Source organism: Muntiacus reevesi, chromosome 3 (genome assembly GCF_963930625.1).
Source record: "Muntiacus reevesi chromosome 3, mMunRee1.1, whole genome shotgun sequence".
Classification (NCBI taxonomy): Eukaryota; Metazoa; Chordata; class Mammalia; order Artiodactyla; family Cervidae; genus Muntiacus; species Muntiacus reevesi.
The window spans coordinates 42,765,644-42,789,836 of record NC_089251.1 but is presented as its reverse complement, the minus strand read 5'-3'; the positions used below and the strand labels follow the sequence as shown (position 1 = coordinate 42,789,836).

Here is a 24,193-nt window from a genome sequence, read left to right as displayed (position 1 = left end):
ATTGGAGATTGCGCCAGAATCAGGGCAGAGTAAACTACGGTTCCCAGAGGGCCTCGCGGTCGGGAGCCGAGTTTTTCCTTTTCTAACACCGCTCGCCCTTTCCGAGTCGGTTCCGCGATAGAGGTGACCCGACTGCCTGAGGCTCATTCGGCAAGTGCAGAAAGTGTCCGCGCCCTTCCCAATCATGGTGAGTGTGGGCCCCTGCATGCTGCCCACCTACGGCCTTCGCGCCCCTATGTGGCGTTTCTTGCGCTTGAAGGAATGTTGGGGGAAGGCTGTCCAAGCAATTGTCCTTCGCGCCCTCTGGAAAGTCTCGATTCATCTTCTGGGGACTGTCGCAGTGACCTAGTTAGTTATTGGGAAAGAGTTTATTTCCAATTGAGGTTCTCAGAAGGACTTTAGAGAAATCACTGACCTTGGCGAGGCGAGATCTCAGCCCTTCTGCATGTTCGGGGTACAAAATACGAAACTGGGGGATTTCTCCCAAGCACGCTCTGGGGGATTGATAAGGCCGATAAGGTTTGAAATGCGGAGTGTTGGACCTTAACCTCTTTTCTCCTCTTAAGTGTTTTTAAGGGCTTTTGTCACAAAGCTTTTGAAAGCAGAATGCCCTCAATGCAAAGGTAGTGCATCTGGTGATGCTCGGGATTACAATCTGCCTTTTCGGGAGAAGTGCTTCCGCCATGTCTAATTTCACGAAATGTGATTTAAAACCTGTTCATTGATCTCCTTCTGTGCCAGTACATGTTACAGTGACGGCGCCCCTAGACAGATAATTTGTGCTGGTGTTTTTTACTAATCTGTATGTTACGAATTCTAGAACCAGCACTTTTAAATGTTACACAACGTAATCATCTTGTCATGAAGATTTGGACACCAAGATCTCCATATCTTGTCTCTGTTGAAAGGGAGAAGGAAGGGGGTGGGGGTGAGGGAACTCTGACGTATGAATAATCAGCATGCTGGTTGAAGGTGACATTTGATATCAACCTGAGAGAAATTGCTTCAGTACTTGTGTTTATAGTTGAGAATGGTTTTTCTCCATTGTTTCAAAATACTAAAATGAATGGGGAAATATTTGAAGGAATTGGAACATTTCCAGAACCTGAAAAGACGTGTTTTCAGGGCACGGGGATAACTCCTTCCACTTTTGAAAAAGAACCAGTGGGAACAGCTTCCAATTTTTAGTGATAAACCTAGATTCCCTACTTATTTTGTCAGATAACATAATTAGTCATTTAAACGATGGACTCAGTGGTTTCTGACCTAATCATCTTAGCAAGAAAGCAGAGGTACCTATTAACAGAGAACCTCAGACTTCATAATTTTAAAACTGGATGGAACCTTTTAAAAAAAATCTTGACCATCTTAAAATTGAGTTTACTGAAACCCAAAGCGAATGTGATTTTCTCAAGATCACACAAGTTTGCCTCCAAGGACCTCACACTCTTTCCATCTTACCATATTTTGTCATTTAGACAGGTAAGTCATTCTGAAATTTTATTTTTAGTTGCTGAAGTTCTGGATGAAGATGCAAGTTCATACTGCAAATACAAGCTAAATTATATATCAGCATTTATATTACTTGACGGTTTTACAGTGAGAATATTCTAGAATTGGAAGGGAATTTGGAAATTATTTCCTCTAATCTTCAAAAGTATGGTTAGGTCAAATGATTTTCCCAAGGTCACACAAAGATCCTGGGCCCCCATTCTTTCTATGTTTTTCCTGCATGGTAGATCAAGGCAGGCCTGACCCCTGGAAGGTCGCTGGAGCACCAAATAATGTCCTTGAGGAAGAATCCTCCTGTCAGATGACTCAATCGCCTTGCCTCCTCAGGAGGGTGTGTAAACAATCACTGTGTTACAAAAGAGCCATCTTATGTAAAGCCGTTAAAAATCAGGATTTTGTGTTTTTTGTCTTTTTTTTTTTAAGGAGGGGATCCTTTCCTTGTGTCCGTTGGGAATGACAGCAAGAATAAACTGTATGAAAGAATCTGAATACTGTTTATGTGTCTTTTATATAACAGAAATATGTATAAATAAGAAAGTAAAAATGGAATATATGGATCTTTCTGTAGAATAGCAGAAGGAACACTTAAATTCAAACTTTACAAACAAAAGACTTGAACACTTGCTTAGGACAGAGCCCGCATCTGCAGGAAGGTCATTAATACCCTGCCAAGAGCAAAGACATTCCTTCTTTGAATGTTGGCAGACTGCCCAGATATCTAAGCAAAGAATAGTAACCTCCCTTCGTACTGTAACATTGTGAAAAGTCAGTGGGAATCTCCCACCCTCCTGCTTTTCAACTGCAATGATGCAAAGAGCAGGCAGAACCAAATACTGCGCTTTCTTTTCTGTTTCATCATCAGAGATTCAGATACTAGGCTTCATACTACTTATAATGAGATGGAATTAACTACCTATGAAAATAATTTGCTCAGTGATACACAGGAAGGAAACTGCTGAGATAGGATTAATGGCTATTTATTAGTTGCCCACAATCCCTTCACTAGGGACTGTGATACTTGGAAACTTCCCCCCCCCCCCTTTTTTTTAGTAACTAAAATTAATGCCTAAAATTGACTGCATTATTCTAACAGTCTACCTGCTTTCTGGGAGGTTTTAAGTTTTATACGTAGTAGTACTAGTCACTTTCCCCTCATTTCTTATTCTAGGTTGCTTTCATTGAAGTAGCATGTGTTCGTATTTCTCTTAACCCTTGCTTTCCTTCATTCAACATATCCTTTTTGAATGCTGTATGGGAGTGCAAATTTGAGTCAAAGGCAGACTTTTCTCACAGGAGTTCCACAGTGTAGTGGAAAATAAACATAAGCTGCAAGAGTCCTTAGAGGGAAAATCTATGGTGACAGAGATGTATTATTAGAGTGCTTGCCCCGTACTGGTCTTACCACTTTGTGTGTTAACTGTCTCAATCCTTACTGCCTTGTTAGGTAGCTGCTATTAACTCCATCTTAACCTTAGAGAAGCAATGCAGTAACTTGGCTAAGGACATACAGCTGAGTTGAGGAATCCAGATTTGAACCAGAAAGTCTGGCTCTAGAAGCCATCTCTTCATCACTCTACTGCATCTCTAACCTCCTCTTAAAAAACTGCCTTATCCTCTTGTTTCTTACATATGGTTCACTAATGGATTCTCTGGCATGTATTATGTACAAGGTACATAATAAAAGACTTTGATTAGAACTACTGAGCTAAATAATTTTGCTAACCATACCTGGAACTATTGTCACTATTTTCAAGCTTCTCAGTGCAAGTATATAAAACAATTCTTTAAGCATGTTGGGTTTGCTTCCAAACAATTCTTTTACATTCCCAAGGTTTGGATAGTAATTTTACAAGAGCCAGCTACTCCTTCAGCAAATATTTGATGAGCTCTAACTACATGCCAGGCATTGCTCTAGGCAGCTGGGATACAAAGTAAAAATAGACAAAGCCCCTATCCTTAAAGAGCTTGCATTCTAAAGAGGAAGACGAAATCATTTCTATTATCATGTACTACAAGGAAAGAGAGGGAAATGACAGAATTTAAAACATGTAAAGGCCATGTGATAGAAAATAAATATATAGAATAACACATAGTGTTCTTTAAAACCTAAAGCCTATTGGGAACATAAATATGTATTGTTTTAAACTGGATTATTTGAGAAATTATCTTATTTTGTTTATTTAGATATGAAAGCATGGGGGAAGTTGGTGAAGAGTATAGGGAAGAGACACAGAAGGTCAGGAAGAAACTCCATAGCTTTTTCCCTTGTTCTCTACTCACTCTGGGCATCGCTGAGGAAGAAACATATACATAGTCTGCAGTGTTCAGATTCATTTCTCTACAACATTGACACTGTCCTGAGATTTTTTTCTTTTTCCCGTCTGAATTTTATAGATACCAAACTGCTAAGAGCTGGCCCCTCTTAAGAGGGAATTCTTAATATAAAGAAACCTAATGCTTCTCTCCCCAGTCAGTTCAGCCACTTCTCTCATGTGGGTAACAAATGAGGTGACACATTTACCACTTACAGAGTGTAAGTACATTTACCCACCATTGTCAGAGAAAAGAACAATTCCCTTGATTGAATTTTTCCATCTAAACTTACCCATTAAGTTTCCAGGGATTTTTGTTCAACTCTTTTTTATTTATTTATTTTTTTATTTATTCAACTCTTTTTAATAGAGATATGTCTCTCCTTTTAATTTTCTGAGGTTAATTTAACTTATTTCTAATAATTCAGGGTCATCACTCTGAACTAGATATATATACTCTTCATCCATATGTTCAGATTTTGCTCAAGGTCTATGACTTCCTTCTATTATATGTTCTTTGTACTTTTTCCTCTCCCTCCCCTTTAATATTAATTTTCCTTTGGAATCAGGTTGTCAGCTGTGACTACTATTGCTACTGTTGTTTGTTACTTAATGCTAAAATTTATTATAATCCAGATAAAATGTATTTTAATCCATCATTTTTTTCTTTTTTTTTCTCATTTTTTCTTCTTAAATAGATTTATTTTTCTTCCCCCAAGGATTTGAATCATGATTAATAAACTTTCTGGTTCCTTGTAAATGGAAAGTTTTTACCTCTGTTTCTCTTCCTGGTGTGAAGGGTTCTTGTGAACAGAAGGGAGTGGGGGGATTTGCATAAGAGGATTTGTAAGGTTCTAGTAGCCGCCCAGGTTCGTATCATCATATGATGCACATCAAAATCGTTAGGACTATTTTTAGTGGTAAAATATCCTAAAAGAGATGGATAAAATTTTATAAGTAAATCGAAGAGAGCAGGGAGAGTTAACTAACACCACATAAATGTGCTAAAGGACACGTGTCCCAGAAGTCACTCAATTGCTTTGTGCATGCTCTGTTTACCGGGACAAGTCTGGAATGAATATCCTCTACTAAGCCAGATGTGAATGGTCTTTAAAATTTTACATTAGCTTTTAAAGTATGTGGTTGTCTTATTATAGAGAAAATAATGAACATCTTTAGGGTAGAGTAGCCTTTTTTAAATAAGATGTTAATGGGTCTCTTTCATTACAGTCTGAACCAATCCGAGTCCTTGTGACTGGAGCAGCTGGTCAAATTGCATATTCACTGCTATACAGTATTGGAAATGGATCTGTCTTCGGTAAAGACCAGGTAGGGGCAAGTGTCAATAAATCTTAAGTAAAAGTAAGAACACTTTCAATAAAACCCTCTATTTAGTTGCAAATAAATTTTTAAATATTAAAGGAATGAATAATTCCAATAAACGTCCGAGACACGCAACTATAAATGGAATCTGGCAGGTTCCATGCACCTCTCTGGGCACTGAAAATGCTTTGCAAATTACAACTGTTCCATGTACTGTTGACTTGGTGCTGCCAGCAAATGTCATAATGACAGTAACTGATATGGAGAGTCAAATGGGAGAGAAAGCTGCTGAATCAGCACTTTCTTGTTCATAAATGGTCTTTAGACCCAGAAGAGTTACACAGGCAAATCAGTTTCCCAGTGTGAAGCAGGTACCCTCTATTCCCTGGTAGCTCAGTCAATAAAGAATCTCCCTTCAGTGGAAGAGACCTGGGTTCCATCCCCAGGTCGGGAAGATCCCCTGGAGGAAGAAATGGCAACCCACTCCAATATTCTTATCTGAAAAATCCCACAGACAGAGGAGCCTGGCAGGGTATAGTCCCTGGAGTCAGAAGAGTCAGACACGACTTAGCAATTGCACCACCACCTCCCTCTACCCTAGCAGGTCCGATTAATGTATACTAAAATCCTTTTCTATGATAATCATCTATCCATTGTCCTTACCCATGGATATCAAGTTCTTCCTTCATGCAGGATACTGTGCTTAGCTTTTTATGAACTGAAATTGGATACACAGCCATCAACAACAAAAGCATGGTGGGGCATGTCACTTCAATCTGGTATTTCTTCCATGTACTCCTTTAAAAGTCAGTAAAGGTGATTCCTCTTAATGTGTCTGTTAGCAAACTATTGCTGGTTTTATAGTATTCCTCTTTTTTAGAGTAGCCTGCTGTTAGACACCTGACTTCCTAAAATAATTATGATTAATTAATGGGAATTACACACATATACACACCAATTAGCAAAAACTCTGCAAAAGGACTTTTTCTGTGACTAAAGGACATAACGGACACTGACAGATGCTGTCCTTGCTGTTTGTCTGGCAGCCTATCGTTCTCGTGCTGTTGGATATCACTCCCATGATGGGTGTCCTGGATGGTGTCCTGATGGAGCTGCAAGACTGTGCCCTTCCCCTCCTGAAAGGTGAGCTGGGGAGTGGAGGAGAAAGGGATTTTATAGTCTTTTATCTCTTTAAAACATTAGATTTTAGAGCTTTGTTAACTGGCCTTTCAGTTAGAAATTATTTCATTAAAAGTTTTTTATTTTTGGACTACTATGACTTGGTAAGATGTATGTATACCAAGAATGAATAAATAAATAGCAAATGTCGAAAGATTCATTAAAATATTAGGTCAAGCTGTAAACTAATTTGAATGTTCTTCTTCAGCTCTACCTTCATCATTATCTTTTTTGGGAAAAGGAGGGTAAGAATTAACAATACTCTCAAAGAACTTGCACAAATCAAAAATATATAGATGCCCAAGATAGACCATGCTCAGAATTCATGTGTCTGTTCAATAAACAGTTACTGGAAGGGCTGCTCTGCCACCTCAGTCATTTGATTGCAAAGTTATGTAAGAGAATGCATTACCCTGTTCGAGCTGTTCTGCTGGATGTTTTTCCTCACCCACTGTTTCCAAATCAGCTTCCTATGTTGCTTTTTTCTTTTTATTCCCTTCTCTGCTGAGTTCCCTCTGCTGACTCTTATGTACCCAGGTTATAGTCAGCTTGACCTTGGTCAGCTATGAATATAAAGTTTCAGCAGATAAGGCTGCATGACCGGGAAGAAGATGGATTGTTTTTTTTCTCCAACTGATGCTCTTATGTATACTTATTTGGGGACTTAGAGCAGCCTGATTGACACAAGTTTCTGATCTAAACATTTATCGGTGACAGCACTATATTCTGATTGTCTTAGTATTTGGGGGCTGCTATTGGCTCAGGTGGTAAAGCATCTGTCTGCAATGCTGGAGACCCAGGTTCGATCCCTGGGTTGGGAAGATCCTCTGGAGAAGGAAATGGCAACCCACTTCAGTACTCTTGCCTGGAAAATCCCATGGACAGAGGAGCCTGGTAGGCTACAGTCCATGGGGTCGCAAAGAGTTGGACACGATTGAGTGACTTTACCTTACCTTATAACAAAAATACCATAGAGTTTATATGTTTATAAACAACAGAAATTATTTCTAATGGTTCTGGAGGTTGGGAAGTCAGTAATCAAAAAGCCAATAGCTTGGATATCTGGTGAAAGCCCAATTCCTGCTTCATAGACAGACATCTCACTGTGTCTTCACATGGCAAAAGGGGTGAGGGAGCTCTCTGAGCCTCCTTTATAAGGCACTAATCTCATTGTGAGGGGTTCTCTGCCCATGACCTAATCTTTTCCCAAAGGCCCCACTTCCTAATACCATCACACTGGGAATTAGGTTTCAACATATAATTTTATGGGAGTACATCCAGTCTGTAGCACTGGTCATGGCCTTTTTAATACAGTCACCTAAAGAACCATGATACACAGCTGATGCTTTAACAACTCAGGGCTTAGGGGTGCCAACCTTCCCTGCAGTGAAAAATTCAAGTACAATTTATAGTTGGCCCTCTGTTCACACTTCCTCTGTATATGCAGGTCCAACCAACCTCAGATTGTACCTTACTGTAGTATTTACTATGGGGAAAAAAATCCACATATAAACTTGACATGCACAGTTCAAACCTATGTTCAAGGATCAACTGTATGTTCTTTAATCAAAAAATATTGTGGTATATGTTTATTGGACTGCAGCATAGTGGTTGAACTCTGAACCAATCTGGACTTGAATGACAGTCCCACTCCTTTTTGACAGGTAGCTAATTGATCTCTTTAAATTTCATTGTCTTCACCTATAAAATGTTTGGGCTTCCCTGGTGGCTTGAATATGCCTGCAGTGCGGGAAACCTGCGTTCAGTACCTTGGTTGGGAAGATCCCCTGGAGGAGGGCATGGTGACCCACTTCAGTATTCTTGCCTGGAGAATCCCATGAACAGAGGAGCCTGGCGGGCTACAGCCCATGGGGTCGTAAAGAGTTGGACACAACTGAGCAACTAAGCACACAGCACATAAAATGTTAAAATTAATTGTGACAAAATAAATCTCTCAGTGTTATTCCTTACAGAAAAAAACTCCTCAAGAAGCACGATTTTAATTTGGGTGATACCTTAAAACTTAAAGTAATTGTAACTTAAAGGTTAGGTGAGTTAGATTCTCTTTTGTGTTATCGGTGGTAATTAATATGAATAATTAATGTTGCTTTGAAAGGTATATTATACCTTGCATCATAATAAAAGATGAAAGCTACAGAGTTTTGAAATTAAGATAAGCAAAATAAATGTATTGACATTTCTGCTTATGTTATGGTTGTTGAATTAATATATTGCCTTTCTTGTCTTAGGCCCTTTAAACTTTGATCACTGTGATTTGTAAAAGTAAACATTTGCTGCAAAGTGGAAGAGTTACTGGGTAGATTCAGTATGAAAAAACCTCAGACTTCAGTGTTTAAGTAGCTCTGCATATTTATTGCCATGTTCACAGATGTCATCGCAACAGATAAAGAAGAGATTGCCTTCAAAGACCTGGATGTGGCCATTCTTGTGGGCTCCATGCCAAGGAGGGACGGCATGGAGAGGAAAGATTTACTCAAAGCAAATGTGAAAATCTTCAAATGCCAGGGTGCAGCCTTGGACAAATATGCCAAGAAGTCAGTTAAGGTGACCAACAGAATATTTTACAGGGTTTTTCACTATCAGCATTTGAAACTTCTGCTTTCAGCATTTAAGTGAAAATGAAATAATTTGTTTTGTTTTTTCCCCCAGTTCTGTACAACGGTCAGTAAATACAGATATAGGGTTTTGCTTGATTAATCCTCCCTTTCAGGGCTTGTTCATATAGTGTAGAAATCTATATTCTAAGGGGCTTAAAAATATTTTGACTATGACATGGAGATTTAATATTAGTTTGTAAACCTGTAGAAAAGGCACAGAACCTTCTGGTGCCCTTTTAGCTGCACAGGACTTTTTGTTCAGACATTTGGATTTGTGTGTGGTTGTGAAGGAAGATGGCTGTAAGCTGTGTTTATTCTCAGTGACAGGAAGTGGTGGCTTCTGAGTGCTCAGATTTTCTCAATCCAGAGAAATTTTGATATAAGTCTGTTGAGGAGTTGAGTCAATTATGACTTCTGTGTGTTAAACCTATTGGTTTGAAATTTATCTTACAGTAAAGCCTCCTTTTACCAATTAAGTATCAGTTACCTGGAACTTAAGAGACTGAAAGTTGCTCAGTGTGTTGGACTCTTTGTGACCCCATGGGCTATAAAGTTTATGGAATTCTCCAGCCAGAATACTGGAGTGGGTAGCCGTTCCCTTCTCCAGAGGATCTGCCCGACCTAGGGATTCAACCCAGGTCTCCCGCATTGCAGGCAGATTCTTTACCAGCTGAACCACCAGAGACACTTGAAAATCTTCCCTGTAGCTCAAACAGTAAAGAATCTGCCTGCAACACGGGAGTCCCGGGTTCAATCCCTGGGTCGGGAAGCTCCTGTGGAGAAGGGAATGGCAATCCACTCCAGTATACTTGCCTGTAGAATCCCATGGATAGAGGAACCTGGCAGGCTACTGTCGATGGGATCCCAAACAGCTGGACACGACTGAATGACTAACAGTACTACCTATCCACCTAGAACTTAACTGTCACAGCAAAAAGGCTTGCTGGTTAGAGGTTTTACTGATTTTAATACACTTCTTTCTCCCAATCCTGAATCCAAAGAAAGCTAAAAGAAAATTTTATAAGATTTTCTAATGTTTCCATTTATAATGTTCTATTATAATACTTCATAAACACCTGGATTTCTGCTCTGTGCAGACTTTACTTCAAGTAGTTAACTTTTATTTTTTGTAATCATTAACAGAAAATACTAAAAATAAATTGAGTAGAAGTCCCCAGGTCTCTTAGTAAAAAAATTACAAGGCTGCTTGGAGTTATTGTGCTACTTGCAGAGTAATTACCTCTCAGCCAAAAATGTCTTTCTAGGGGGAAAGACACACCTACACTGGAGTAGCTAGGGATATTGGAGTATCATATCTGCAGCTTGCTCATGGACAGACTCAGAAAAGACTAAGGGCTGTGTGTGTGTGTGTGCATGCGCACACGTGTGGACATGTGCGCACACACAGAAGGTGAGAGAGATGGGGCAAATTGTAGAATCTAGGTAGAGGGCATGTTGGAGTTAGTCTTTGTAAGATGCTTATAGCTTTCTGTAAGTTTGATATAATTTCACAGTAAGTTTTTTAAATCATTTTATTAAAGATTTTTAAGACTTGTAAAAAAAATTCATGTATTTGTTTTCCTATGCTGTATTGTAATTCACTGTATCCCCCTTTTAAAAAGAAAAAAAGCCTGAAGTATTTTCTCCTGAAGATGGATTCAATGAGTATGAAGGGGTGGGACCTGGTATTTTAGCAACTGTCCCAGTTAATTCTTAGGATTAGGCAAGAATGAGAAACACTTTTCATTCATAAGGGCAAATCATTGCCCTAAAACAAACTCCTCAAAGAATTTCTTTCTTGGGCTACTTTTATGAGACAGGAAATTTTTATGATTGACTCGAACCCTGAGATAGAGTTTTCGGTTACTAGTTTTTTATGGCAAGAAAATAAATACTGTCTCTGTTTTAGCAGAAAACACAATCACTTGTATATATAATGGTGGTTTTAGTAAATGTTTTCAGTAGTCACATCAAATACTAACAAGAGGAAAAAAAAATATTAGAAGGGAGGATAGAAACCTCCTAGAATCTAGAAACTAGGGTAATAACTATACATATTTAGCTCACACAAACTTGATAAAAAGGCCACACATTACATCAGTTCTATCCTATTGATAAGTTGGTTTACTTAAATCAGTGTATGGTCTGAAGCTCTGCTGTGCCTCTTGTACATCGTAGGTTATTGTGGTGGGGAACCCAGCCAATACCAACTGCCTGACTGCCTCCAAGTCTGCACCGTCCATCCCCAAGGAGAACTTCAGTTGCTTGACTCGTTTGGATCACAACCGAGCTAAAGCTCAGGTAAGAAAGATGCCTTTTCAAATCTTGAATGTTCAACTTTAAACCTTTTTTCTCACCCTTAAAGTAACTGAATCTTAGTTTGTACTTTTTTCCTTGTTTTGTTTTAGTAGGTAGCTATTCCACTTTGTTAGGACATCTTTAAATCTAATCTCTTAAGGCAGCTGAACTTTGTACTTAATTTTCACCATTATATTCCATTTCCTTTCTTTAATCACATGTTACTGCTAATGTCCTCTTGGTACAGTGGTTAAAAATTAGTCATTAGTATAGATAATTCACATAATGGTACACAATTATTTTTGTCAGGTACATAGGAAATTATAAAAACAAAGGCTTGAGTTTTGTGTGTTTCATGTGGTTCTGCTTTTTTCACTCAGATAAGCAATCAAATTGATTTAAATTTTATATTTAGTTTCACTTTCATTTTTATATCCTTCTCATATTCTACTTCCAATTTACCTTGATTCATGAACCTAACCTTCCATGTTTCTATGCAGTATTGTTCTTTATAGCATCATACTTTACCAGATGCATTCACAACTGGGCATTATTTCTGCTGTGGCTCAGCCTCTTTATTCCTTCTGGAGCTATTTCTCCACTCTTCTCCAGTAGCATATTGGACACCTAATGACCTGGGTGGTGGGGGTTACAGCTGGAGGCAGGGGTTCATCTTTCAGTATCATATCTTTTTGCCTTTTCATACTGTTCATGGTGTTCTCAAGGCAAGAATGCTGAGTGGTATGCCATTCCCTTCTCCAGTGAGCCATATTTTGTCAGAACTCTCTACCATGACCTGTCCATCTTGGGTGGCCCTACACAGCATGGTTCATAGTTTCATTGAGTTAGGCAAGGTTGTGGTCAATGTAATCTGCTTGGTTAGTTTTCTGTGATTGTGGTTTTCATTCTGTATGCCCTCTGATGGTCCATGAATCAAGCTAAATTGGAAGTGGTCAAACAAGATGGCAGGAGTGAACATCAACATTTTAGTTATCAGTGAACTAAAATGGACAGGAATGGAATGGACAAATTGAATTCAAATGACCATTATATCTACTACAGTGGGCAAGAATCCCTTAGAAGAAATGGAGTAGCCCTCATAGTCAAGAGTCCGAAATGCAGTACTTGGGTGCAATCTCAAAAACAACAGAATGATCTTGGTTTGTTTCCAAGGCAAACCATTCAATATCACAGTAATCGAAGTCTATGCCCCAATCACTAATGCTGAAGAAGCTGAAGTTGAATGGTACTGTGAAGACCTACAAGACCTTCTAGAACTAACACCAAAACAAGATGTCCTTTTCATCATAGGGAGCTGGAATGCAAATATAGAAGTCAAGAAGATACAAGAGTAACAGGCAAATTTGGCCTTGGAGTACAAAATGTGAAACAGGGCAAAGGCTAACAGTTTTCCAAGAGAACGTGCTGGTCAGAGCAAACACCCTCTTTCAACAACATAAGAGACGACCACACATAGACATCACCAGAAAGTCAATACCAAAATCAGGTTGATTATATTCTTTGTAGCCAAAGATGGAAAAGCTCTATACAGTCAGCAAATGCAAGACTGGGAGCTGACTGTGGCTCAGATCATGAACTCCTTATTGCCAAATTCAGACTTAAACTGAAGAACGTAGGGAAAATCACTAGGCCATTCAGGTATGACCTAAATCAAATCCCTTATGATTATACAGTGGGAGAAACTAACAGATTTCATGGAATTAGTTCTGATGAACAGAATACCTGAAGAACTATGGATGGAGGTTCCTAACATTGTACAGGAGGCAGTGATCAAACCCATCCCCAAGAAAAAGAAATGCAAAAAGGAAAAATGGCTGTCTGAGGAAGCCTTACAAATAGCTGAGAATAAAAGAGAAGCTTAAGGTAGAGGAGAAAAGGAAAGATATACCCATCTGAATGCAGAATTCCAGAGAATAGCAAGGAGAGATAAGAAAGCCTTTTTTAAGTCAGCAAGGCAAAGAAATATAGGAAAACAATAGAATGGGAAAGACTAGAGATCTCTTCAAGAAAATTAGAGATACCAAGGGAACATTTCATGCAAAGATGGGCTCAATAAAGATGGAAACAGTATGGGCCTAACAGAAGCAGAAGATATTAAGAAGAGGTGGCAAGAATACACAGAAGGACTGGTACAAAAAATACCTTAATGACCCAGATAACCATGATGGTGTGATCACTCCTCTCGTGCCAGACATCCTGGAGTGTGAAGTCATGTGGGCCTTAGGAAGCCTTAGGAAGCATCACTACGGGCAAAGGTAGTGCAGGTGATGGAATTCCAGTTGAGCTGTTTCAAATCCTGAAAGATGATGCTGTGAAAGTGCTGCACTCAATAATGCCAGCAAATTTGGAAAACTCAGTAGTGGCCACAGGACTGGAAAAGGTCAGTTTTCATTCTGATCCTAAAGAAATGCCAAAGAATGTTTAAACCACCATACAATTGCACTCATTTCACATGCTAGCAAGATAATGTTTAAAATCCTTCAAGCTAGGCTTCAACAGTACGTGAACCGAGAACTTCCAGATGTACTTGCTGGATTTAGAAAAGACAGAGGAACCAGAGGTCAGATTGCCAACATCCATTGGATTAGAGAGAAAGCTAGAGTATTCCAGAAGAACATCTACTTCTGCTTCATTGACTACGCTAAAGCCTTTGACTGTGTGGATCACTACAAACTGTGGAAAATTCTTAAAGAGATGGGAATACCAGACCACCTTACCTGCCTCCTGCAAAACCTATATGCAGGTCAAGAAGCAACAATTACAACCTGACATGGAACCATGGACTGGTTCCAAATTGGGTACGTCAAGGCTATATATTGTCACTCTGCTTATTTAAACTTTATGCAGAGTAGAAATGCATCATGCGAAATGCCAGGCTGGATAAAGCACAAGATGGAATCAAGATTACAGGGAGAAATATCAATAACCTCACATATGCAGATTACACCACCCTTATGGAAGAAAGGGAAGAAGAATTAAAGAGCCTCTTGATGAGGGTGAAAGAGGAGAGTGAAAAGGCTGAGTTAATATTCAACATTCAAAAAACTAAGATCATGGCATCTGGTCCTGTCACTTCATGGCAAACAGATGCAAAAAAAGTGGAAGTAGTGGCAGATTTTATTTTTCTGGGCTCCAGAAGCACTGTGGACAGTGACTACAGCCAGGAAATTAAAAGACACTTGTGACAAACCTTGACAGTGTGTTAAAAAGCAGAGACAACACTTTGCCGACAAAGCTCTGTATAGTAAAGGCTATGGTTTTTCCAGTAGTCTTGTATGGATCCGAGAGTTAGACCATGAAGAAAGCTGAGCACTGAAGAATTCATTTTTCTGAATTGTGATGCTGGAGAAGACCTGAGAGTCCCTTGGACAGCAAGGAGATCAAACCAGTCAATCCTAAAGGAAATCAACCCTGAACATTCACTGGAAAGACTGATGGTGAAGCTCCAATACTTTGGCCACCTAATGTGAATAGCCAACTCACTGGAAAAGACCCTGATGCTGGGAAAGATTGAGGACTGGAGAAGGGACAATAGAATATGAGATGGATAGCATCACTTATTCAATGGACATGAGTTTGAGCAAACTCTGAGAGATTGCGAAGGACTGGAAAAAGTCTGATGTGCTACAGGCTATGGGGGTCACAAAGAGTAGGGCAGGATTTAGCAACTGAACAATAACAATATGCATATTCATGAGTGAGTATAATCTTCCATGTAAAGCTGGGTTTCTAGATGCACTTGCATAGTACAACATGCTCAAACATACATGCCTTGCATGTTCAAAAATGGCAGTCCTTGGGGTAGAGGTTTTAAGCATTAAAATGAGGCAAAGTTCACTCTAGGTTGACAAAATCCAGGTACCTATTGAGTGAAGTCACAAGGGTCAGCAAAGTCTCATTCCTTAGACTCCAGTTAATCTGATGAGTGAATGCTTAAGGGGTTTTGGATGCTACAAAACAGCTCAAGAATGTGCTTCTGATTGATCTTTACCTTTGAAACAGGAGAGAACAGGGAGTCTTTGCAACTGATTTGTTACATTTGCTATGGTTACTTCTCTTGCCTAATAACAGTTTTTTTGTTCTTGCAGTCTTTGTTCTTTTTAAAATCATTAATTACTGAGATCTATTCTTTGTTTCCACATGAAGACCTAGGAGGCCTTAGTTCACCTTTCTCCCAGTCTCCTTAGAACAGAAGCCTTCTGGAATTCCCAGTCTAGTTCTTAACTCAAGCTTGTCCAGTGCGTGTTACAATTTCTCTTTTTGCCCAGGATTTTGCTTCTGCAAAATATGACAAACTCTGGTATAACTGCATACCTTCCTTATTACTGTCTGGCTAAGAAAACCACTGCTTTACACTGAGAGCTGATAATCTTTCAGCTCTGGAGGGCCCAGTGAAGGAGAAAAGAATTTACATTTAAGTTTCTACACTAAACTGAATGTTTTACATTTAATTTGTCATTTACTTCTCATAGTAACCATATGAGGTATCTGTTATTATCTCCTGTTTAACAGACAAGAATTCTGAAGCTTAAAAAGGTCAGGGAACCTGCTCAAAGTCACAGAGCTAGTCAGTAAAAGGGTCTGCCTAACTCCACACCCTCGTGTGTTCTTACACAATGGTATGGGGCATGCATGCTAAGTCGCTTCAGTCGTGTCCAACTCTGTTTGACCCCATAGATGGCAGCCCACTAGGCTCCTCTGTCCCTGGGATTCTCCAGGCAAGAACAATGGAGTGGGTTGCCATTTCCTTCTCCAATGCATGAAAGGAAAAGTCAAAGTGAAGTCGCGCAGTATGTCTGACTCCTAGCAACCCCATGGACTGCAGCCTACCAGGCTCCTCCGTCCATGGGATTGTCCAGGCAAGGGTACTGGAGTGGGGTGCCATTGCCTTCTCCCTGAATGAATACTGGTCTTACATAATTTGTTTTAGAAATCAGAGGGCCTCACTGCCTAGTGACTGTTTATCCCCTGCAGAATTCACCTGTGTATTTACAAACCAGAGCTACGTATGTTGTCTCCTGGCCGGCAAGGTAAAATTTGTCAATGAAACCAGTTAGGTAGTATCACAGAGAAGAAAATTAACTAGAGCTGGAGAACGAATCAAAAACTGTTCAACAGGTCTGTGTGACAAGCATGAAAATGCCTGGAGGAGCAAGGAGCTGCTTACTATCCGGGGTACATGGTAGTTTAGCTCTGACCTGCATGATATTCAGAAATCACATCTGCTGGGTGCCAAGTACTGGCCTTTGCTATCCAGAGAGAAGCTGATTAGCTCAGGAGATCTAAAGAACAAGAGGAAATGGGCAAACAGGACACAGGAAGTCGGGGGAGCCTCCTGTAGGGAGGAGAGGCCTGCAGGCAGCTTGTCCTCACTGTACTTTGGAGTTGACCTTCAGCAGAGTTAGGATTTCTAAATTGTTGATAATATACATCTTGGCTCACTTGCCTGAGTATAAATTTTCCTTTTTCTCAATGATGCCAGCTAAATATAAGTAAGAACAGTTCTTTGCATGTCCCTTCAGGTCATGGCACACACAGAAAATGGTACTCATTGCATAGCACATCGCTCTACCCCTACCACTAAGCAGATCAGTAGCCTGCTGCCCCAGAAACCAACCACCCAACTAATTTGTGAAGACCGATATGGTAGTTAATAGTCCTAATTCTTGCAGAACTCTAGATGAAGTAGGGATTAGATCAGAAGTGATTTTAAATGTCAAAAACAAAATTTTAAGCTATTTTTAAAATCTATTTTAGGACTTAAAAAATGAGTCTCAACTTATAAGGGTCAGTGAAAGTAAGCACAACTTGCTTTTTCCTTGACTGAATAAATTAGCATGAAGATGAGTCAAGGCATTGCAAACATTTTAGGTAATGGCTTTTTTCATTTGTGTCATTTTGGTTGGTTGGTTGTCATTTTTTACTTTTTATTTTAGGATAATTATAGACTTAGAAGAAACTGCAGAAATAGTACAGAGAACCCCATGTACCTACCACCCTCCTCCCCCAGTGATGACATTTTACATAACTATAGAGCATTATCAAAACTAGGAAATTGACTAAACTACACACCACACTGTTAAATAGCTTTACTCAGATTTCTACAGTTTTCATGTCTTTATGAATGATCCTATGTCATCTAATTATATATTAGATTACTATAACCACAAACTGTACCATCACCCACAAAGAACTCCTATTCATGTTGCCTCTTTATAGTTACACAGTCCCTCTTCTTTCCTAAACTCTGACAACCATTTATCTGTTCTCCAACTCTATGCTTTTGTCATTTTAAGAATGTTTTAAAAATAGAATCCTGCAGTAAGTAACCTTTTGACACTTTTTTCATTCAGTTTAATGCTTTTAATAGCCATTCAAGTTGTTACATGTATCGGTAGTTCATTCTTTTTATTGTTACTCCATTTATTTAATTATATGAATGTACCACAGTTTGTATTGGAAGACAGAAGAAATGAAAAGTGCCCACCAAACTAAGAAGGCATCTTGAGACCAAAAAACAAGGCAGGCAGGTCCATATAACCAATGAATCGGTTTATTACACGGTAACTTACTCACAGGGTGGGATTGGGATCAGGCAGACAGTGACCCAGAAACATTTGCAGCTGCACACCATACCACAGAGGAGCCGCAGGGACAATTTTGTAGTTACCCTCAGGTATGAGTATAGGTGCTTTGAAACAGGACGTTTCTGAATTAAGATTTATGAACGAATAACTGGTCTCGTGGGTGCCAGAAATGTCAAGGGAGGTTTTCATCATTGTTTGGAAACCAGCAGAGCAGAGAGGCTGGCTACCTGATCCTGATGTTTATTAAACCGTATAATATAAACTACAAAGCCCTAGATGTGATTCACTTCACAGGTCAGTTTTAAAGGATGGGAGAAACTATAAGGGCCCAAGATGGTGTCAGTTATGCTAGCAGCCATGTTTTATTTAACCATTCTTGAAGGACTTTTGAGTTGTTTCAAGTTTGGGGCTAAAATATCAGGCTGTATTTTCTTTGCTATATGGTGAACACACAACCAGAGCTTTGATGGGTGCTGCTATTATCTGTGTATGCAAAAGCTGTGATTCTGGCACAACTATTTTTTTTTCCTTTCGTTCTTATTGCAATGTAAAGGGAAGAAGAATCACAATGTAACCCTAACACATCAGCTTTTAAATTCTTTTTCTAAAACCTTTCTATTTTAGATCCTTATAAATTCTGCTATCTAATTAGAAAGAAATTACAGGAAAGCAAGTATTAGAATTCCCTAGTAGCTCGACTGGTAAAGAATCGCCTTGCAATGCAGGAGACCCTGGTTCGATTCCTGGGGGCAGGAAGATCTGCTAGAGAAGAGATAGGCTACCCACTCCAGTATTCTTGGGCTTGCCAGGTGACTCAGCTGGTAAAGAATCCACCTGCAATTCGGGACACCTGGGTTCAATCCCTGGGTTGGAAAGATTCCCCTGGAAAAGGAAACAGCTACCCGCTCCAGTATTCTGGCCTGGAGAATTCCATGGACTGTATAGTCTATGGGGTCGCAAACAGTCGGATATGACTGAGTGCTTTCACTTTCTAAGTAAAGTATAGGAATAAAGCCAGCCAATTAATTTTTTGGCTTCCTAGTACATATAAAAGTTTTATTTGTATGTAGTATGTTAAGTATGCAAAAACATTATGTCTAAAAAATATATACATACAATATATACATACCTTAATTCAAAAAAAGCTTTGTTGCTAAAAAAAAATGCTAACTATCATCTGAGCCTTCAATAGGTCATAATCTTTTTGCTGGTTGGGGGGTCTTACCTTCATGTTTATGGCTGCTGATTGATCAGGGTGGTGGTTGATAACGGTTGGGGTGACCGTGGCAATTTCTTAAAATAAGACAACATTGAAGTCTTCCTTTCGCAAAAAATTTCTCTATAGCATACAATGCTGTGTGATTTACCCTGAGTAGAACTGATTTCAAATCTCTCAAACCTTGCCACTGCTTTATCAACTAAGTTTATGTAATATTCTGAATCCATTCTTGTCATTTCAACAACCTTCACGGCACCTTTACAGCTAGGAGTGGATTCCACCTCAAGAGCTTTAAACATTATAGGGTACAGTATTGAAGTAGAATGCTTAAAAGTAAGGATCATCTTACAGTTTATGGATGACTTATTTGTATAGTAGCTTAATCAAATATAAAACACCAAAGTTTAATATTGCTTGAATATGTAATGTGACCTTTGTTTTGTTGTTAATACTTGGAGATGTCACCTAAGTGTTTCTGACCAAAGGGTATTTAGATACTTTCTCTACTATTAAGTTCTTTTGGGAAACTTACCAAACAGTAAAATCTATGGGGGGTTTTTTGTTTTGTTGTTATTGTTTTACAAATAACAAATCAATATAAGTCTTGTGTTCTCTTAAAGTTTCAGAGGTTTTTATCTTAAGGACATTTGTCAAACAGATCACAATTTGAAATTTAAAACAAAAAAAAATTTGTCTAAGTAATGTATTTGTTTTTTGTTGAACAAGATTGCTCTTAAACTTGGAGTGACTTCTAATGATGTAAAAAATGTCATCATCTGGGGAAACCATTCCTCAACTCAGTATCCAGATGTCAACCATGCCAAAGTGAAACTGCAGGGAAAGGAAGTTGGTGTTTATGAAGCTCTGAAAGATGACAGCTGGCTCAAGGGAGAATTCATCACGGTGAGAAAAATCCAGGAGATCACTTCACAGCCAAGCATCGAGAACTCTTGAGAGACACACACATTACTGACCTGAGTCTCCCCACAGTGGGTGGCAGGAGGAAACCCAAAGACAGCAGGCCTTTAATGAGTGTATATATTCTTTGGGAGTCATACTGAGGCAGTCAAAATCCGATCTGATCTATTGTGTGGCAGTCAAGATTGATAAAGTGGGAAAAACTAGATACCCTCCAATCATCCAGCTATCTTATAGAGGTCCATTTCTTCATATAAAGTGTGGTCAACTTTCTGTGTGGGTCTTTAGTTGTCCCTTTTCAGGAAGACTGGTGCTTCTAAGCAAAAGAGGCTAATAAGGCCACCATGGGGTAGTTGTGTGATTTTGGAGGGGACACAGTAAGCTGTAGTTTCAGCCTTTCACCCCAGGAATAACCCTGCTGTCTTTGCCTGCCCTCCCAGACTGTGCAGCAGCGTGGTGCTGCCGTCATCAAGGCACGGAAACTGTCCAGTGCAATGTCGGCCGCAAAAGCCATCTGTGACCACGTCAGAGACATCTGGTTTGGAACCCCAGAGGTGAGAACTCAGTGACTTCCACAGGCCACTCTTTTATTTTTTCCTCTGATGCTATAATGTAAAAAATCAAACAAAAAGACATGTGGCCTTGCAGTCAGGCCAGTTAGGTTCCTATCCCAGCTCAGCTACTAACTAGGTGAGTAGCCTTGGGAAAGTTGCTTAACCTCTCTGAGCAGTTTTGTGATCTCTTACATGGCAGTTAACTCATAGGGTTATAAGGTCAATGAGATGAAATGTGGAAAGCACCAAACATAGTAGAGGTGGCTTTATTTTTCTTCTTCAAACCTATATTGGGCCATCAGCTTCCTCATTTATAAAATGAGGGTTATGTTTCTCTGGCTTACTTGACACATGGATTGGAAGAGTGGGCTGAGATAGTAACCATGGAAGTTGCCCTTCTGTGTAAGTGCCTGATGCTGATTCTTTGTACAGTAATAAGTTACGCACAGAGTATCAATAAGAACCTATCACCTGGTCTAATTTTGTTAGTTCATGTGTCCTTCGGTTATGAAAAGGAATTCTTTATCACCATGCGAATATAAAACATTGCCTGTTACTTCTTTTCAGGGAGAGTTTGTGTCCATGGGCATTATCTCGGATGGCAACTCCTATGGTATTCCTGACGATCTGCTTTACTCGTTCCCTGTTACAATCAAGGTAAGGTAGTATGGGGTTTTTTTTAAACCCTCTGTCCCCTAATGGGATACCAGTTGTGTGTTTTTATTAACAATGGTATATTTTAGTCTAGAAAGTTGTTCCTTTACTAAATTAGACATTTTTCTCAGCTTTAAAACCATGTGAAGCACAACTTCAGGTCACTAAAAGATTGAAATTAATCTGGAAAGCAAGTTTCAACTCTCCCGACTAGACACTTTTTGTTACTATGCCTCTCATATTGGATATCTATAAATATTCTCTTATTTCTAAATGAAACAATGGTTCTCAGTATTGTTGCTCTGTATTAAAACTGTACTGAAGTCAATAGTTTTTTATATTTGCTAATTAAAGCCTAATTTAAAGATGATTTTTCTAGATTTAGTCAGTTTCAAATTCAAATGTTGAGTTTTTATCAGACTTATGTTAATTAAGATATGGATTTTTATTTGCTTCTTTAGATTCACATTTTAAAACATACTCCTCTAAATTAAGTTCAAACTAAGTTGTTGCTTGCTGGAACAACTTCTAGTTTAATCATAAATCTCTTAATTTGCATTTATTTTCAAACAGGATAAGACCTGGAAAGTTGTTGAAGGTCTCCCTATTAATGATTTCTCACGTGAGAAGATGGATCTTACTGCAAAGGAACTGGCAGAAGAGAAGGAAACTGCATTTGAATTTCTTGCCTCTGCCTGACTAGACAATCATTTCGATGTTACTAAATGCCCCAAAGCTGAAGAATCTAAATGTCGTCTTTGACTCTAGTACAAAATAATAATAATGCCATACTTAAATTACTTGTGAAAAACAACACACTTTAAAGATTGTGTGCTTCTTGGTACAAGTTTGTGACGGTTTATCATCATGCTGTTAGTGTCGCATTCTAAAATAAATATATATTCAAGTGAAGATGACTTGGACTCTAATATTAGATATTTTGTTTCTGTTCAGAAAACAAATGTGCATGTTTCCCAGCTTGCCTTAAGGGGGTTATGGTTTAGGGAAAAAAAAAAAAAACAGTAAAAGGGAGTAAAGATAGAAAATGTTACAAAGTAAAGCACAATTCTCTCATATTTAAATAGAATAGGAAAATCCCACCTCATAACCAGTCTATTTTGGAACGTAATTTTAAGTCAGTCTTTTCTTTTTGGCCGCACCATGTATGGGATCTCATTTCCCCTCCCGGGGAGTGAACCAGTGCCCCCTGCAGTGCTAGCACAGAGCCTCAACCCCTAGACCACCACGGAAGTCCCCAGAATATAATTTTAAACATTACATACATTAGGCAGTTTAACATATTTTTCTCAATCTTAATTTATGCTTTGTGGATAATTTGGTTTTAACAGCTGTTAAGTAGACGGCAGGTAATATTCTGTTAAGTTTAATGCTATTGGTAAGGGTGGAACAATCATTTTCATGACAGAAAAGAGAGATCATAAGCTGTCCCTCGAGGCATTCTATAGCAGACAAGGATTCATTTACACTTCGTAACTGGTAAATGGCACAGAACTTTATACTAGTAGAAATATTCTCAGTCTAAGCTTATTACTAGAAACATACTCCTATTCAAAAGAACTAGCCTTTTCTTTTTCCAAAATTCTCGAAGACAGGAAACATCTATCTTTTTCATCTTTGTTGTTAATTCTGTACATAAAAGATACTCAATATCATAGATCTCTCAGGGTTTACTACAGTGCTGTTTGTGGGTGTCCAAATACATGAACTGGGTTTGTTACTTATTTCATATGTAGAAAAGAAAGCAAGAAAGCTTTTAGAATTGCTATTAATTAGATTTATAAAAATTTTCATAGAACATTTTTAAAATTTTAGAAAAGCACAAATGTGTACCAGTTGTTAAATTATTTTCACTTGCAAACACACCCTTCTTTTCTCTTCTTGGGACACTGGAACTGGGACTCTGCAAACATTTCTTTACCAGCTACTCCTTGTTAAAATCTGACCATAAAGTGTACCAGAGGGAGAGTAGGCTGAGGAGGAAGGAAAAGAAGTGCGCTCCTGCTCCTCCACAAATGAGTCAAATGTACCTTTAAAAGAGCAAGGAGGGCTTCCCTGGTGGTTTAGTGGTGAAGAATCCACCTGTCAATGCAAGGGACACGGGTTCAGTCCCTGGTCTGGGAAGATCCCATTTGCCACGGGGCAACTGAGCTCCTGCGTCACAACCATTGAGCCAAGAAGGCACATCTGCTGAAGCTGGTGTGCCCTAAAGCCCAAGCTCAGCAACCAGAGAAACCCCTGCTCACCACAACCAAAGAAAACCCAGGTACAGCAATGAAGACCCAGAGCAGCCAAAGATAATTAAAAAATAAATCTTAAAAAAAAAAAGGCAATGATGTGGAAGCACAAAGTATTTCAGGTGGAAATTAAAAAATGCTATATGAAGTAAGCATATGAGTATAAAAGTTATACAAGCCAGGAGACACAACTGAAAGATAAAGTACAAAGTTAGACTTATTCAATAATGTGTTCACCTCTATTTTATCATCCATTTTTATACACTGGCCTATTACTGGATTCTGTAAATTAACCTCACCCAACTTCTTACAATCAGGGATGACATAAATATAAATGAAATGATAGTACATTTGAGAGAGAGCTGGGAGACTGAGAGATCCTTCTATAGAAATAAGTAGTTTCTCACGAACTATGCTTCTGAAACAGCTTTGTGTTGCATATATTCACCTTGTGAAATAACCTTTATGATTTCACTTCTGTCACCTTAACTAAGAAAACAAAGCATTTTATTGCCTCCTCTCTTCCTGGACAGGGTCCAGGCCCAGGAAATTGTGCCCTTAAGAAGCATGATAATTTGTGGAAAGCCCATACCTTTCATAAGCATTTTAGTAGAATTTGAAGAAATTCACATGGGTGAGTATAGGGCAAAAGACGGTACATTTTAAACCAATGAAGTTGGATTCAAAAACTTCGCAGAAAAGTTACAATCTGAATAAATAAATAAAGGCCTTAGGAGGCCTTT

General features: G+C 38.9%; 1 protein-coding gene across 1 annotated transcript; it reads left to right on the top strand.

Annotated features, from left to right (window-relative positions):
* The first annotated feature begins 33 nt into the window (after positions 1-33).
* On the top strand, positions 34-22,107 carry MDH1 (malate dehydrogenase 1). Its single transcript, XM_065929073.1, has 9 exons — positions 34-187; positions 5,055-5,153; positions 6,194-6,290; positions 8,716-8,891; positions 11,123-11,245; positions 19,796-19,972; positions 20,428-20,541; positions 21,109-21,198; positions 21,769-22,107. Exons 1-9 carry the CDS (start codon positions 185-187, stop codon positions 21,892-21,894), a joined length of 1,005 nt encoding a protein of 334 aa, XP_065785145.1. The 5' UTR covers positions 34-184; the 3' UTR covers positions 21,895-22,107.
* The last annotated feature ends 2,086 nt before the right edge of the window (positions 22,108-24,193 follow it).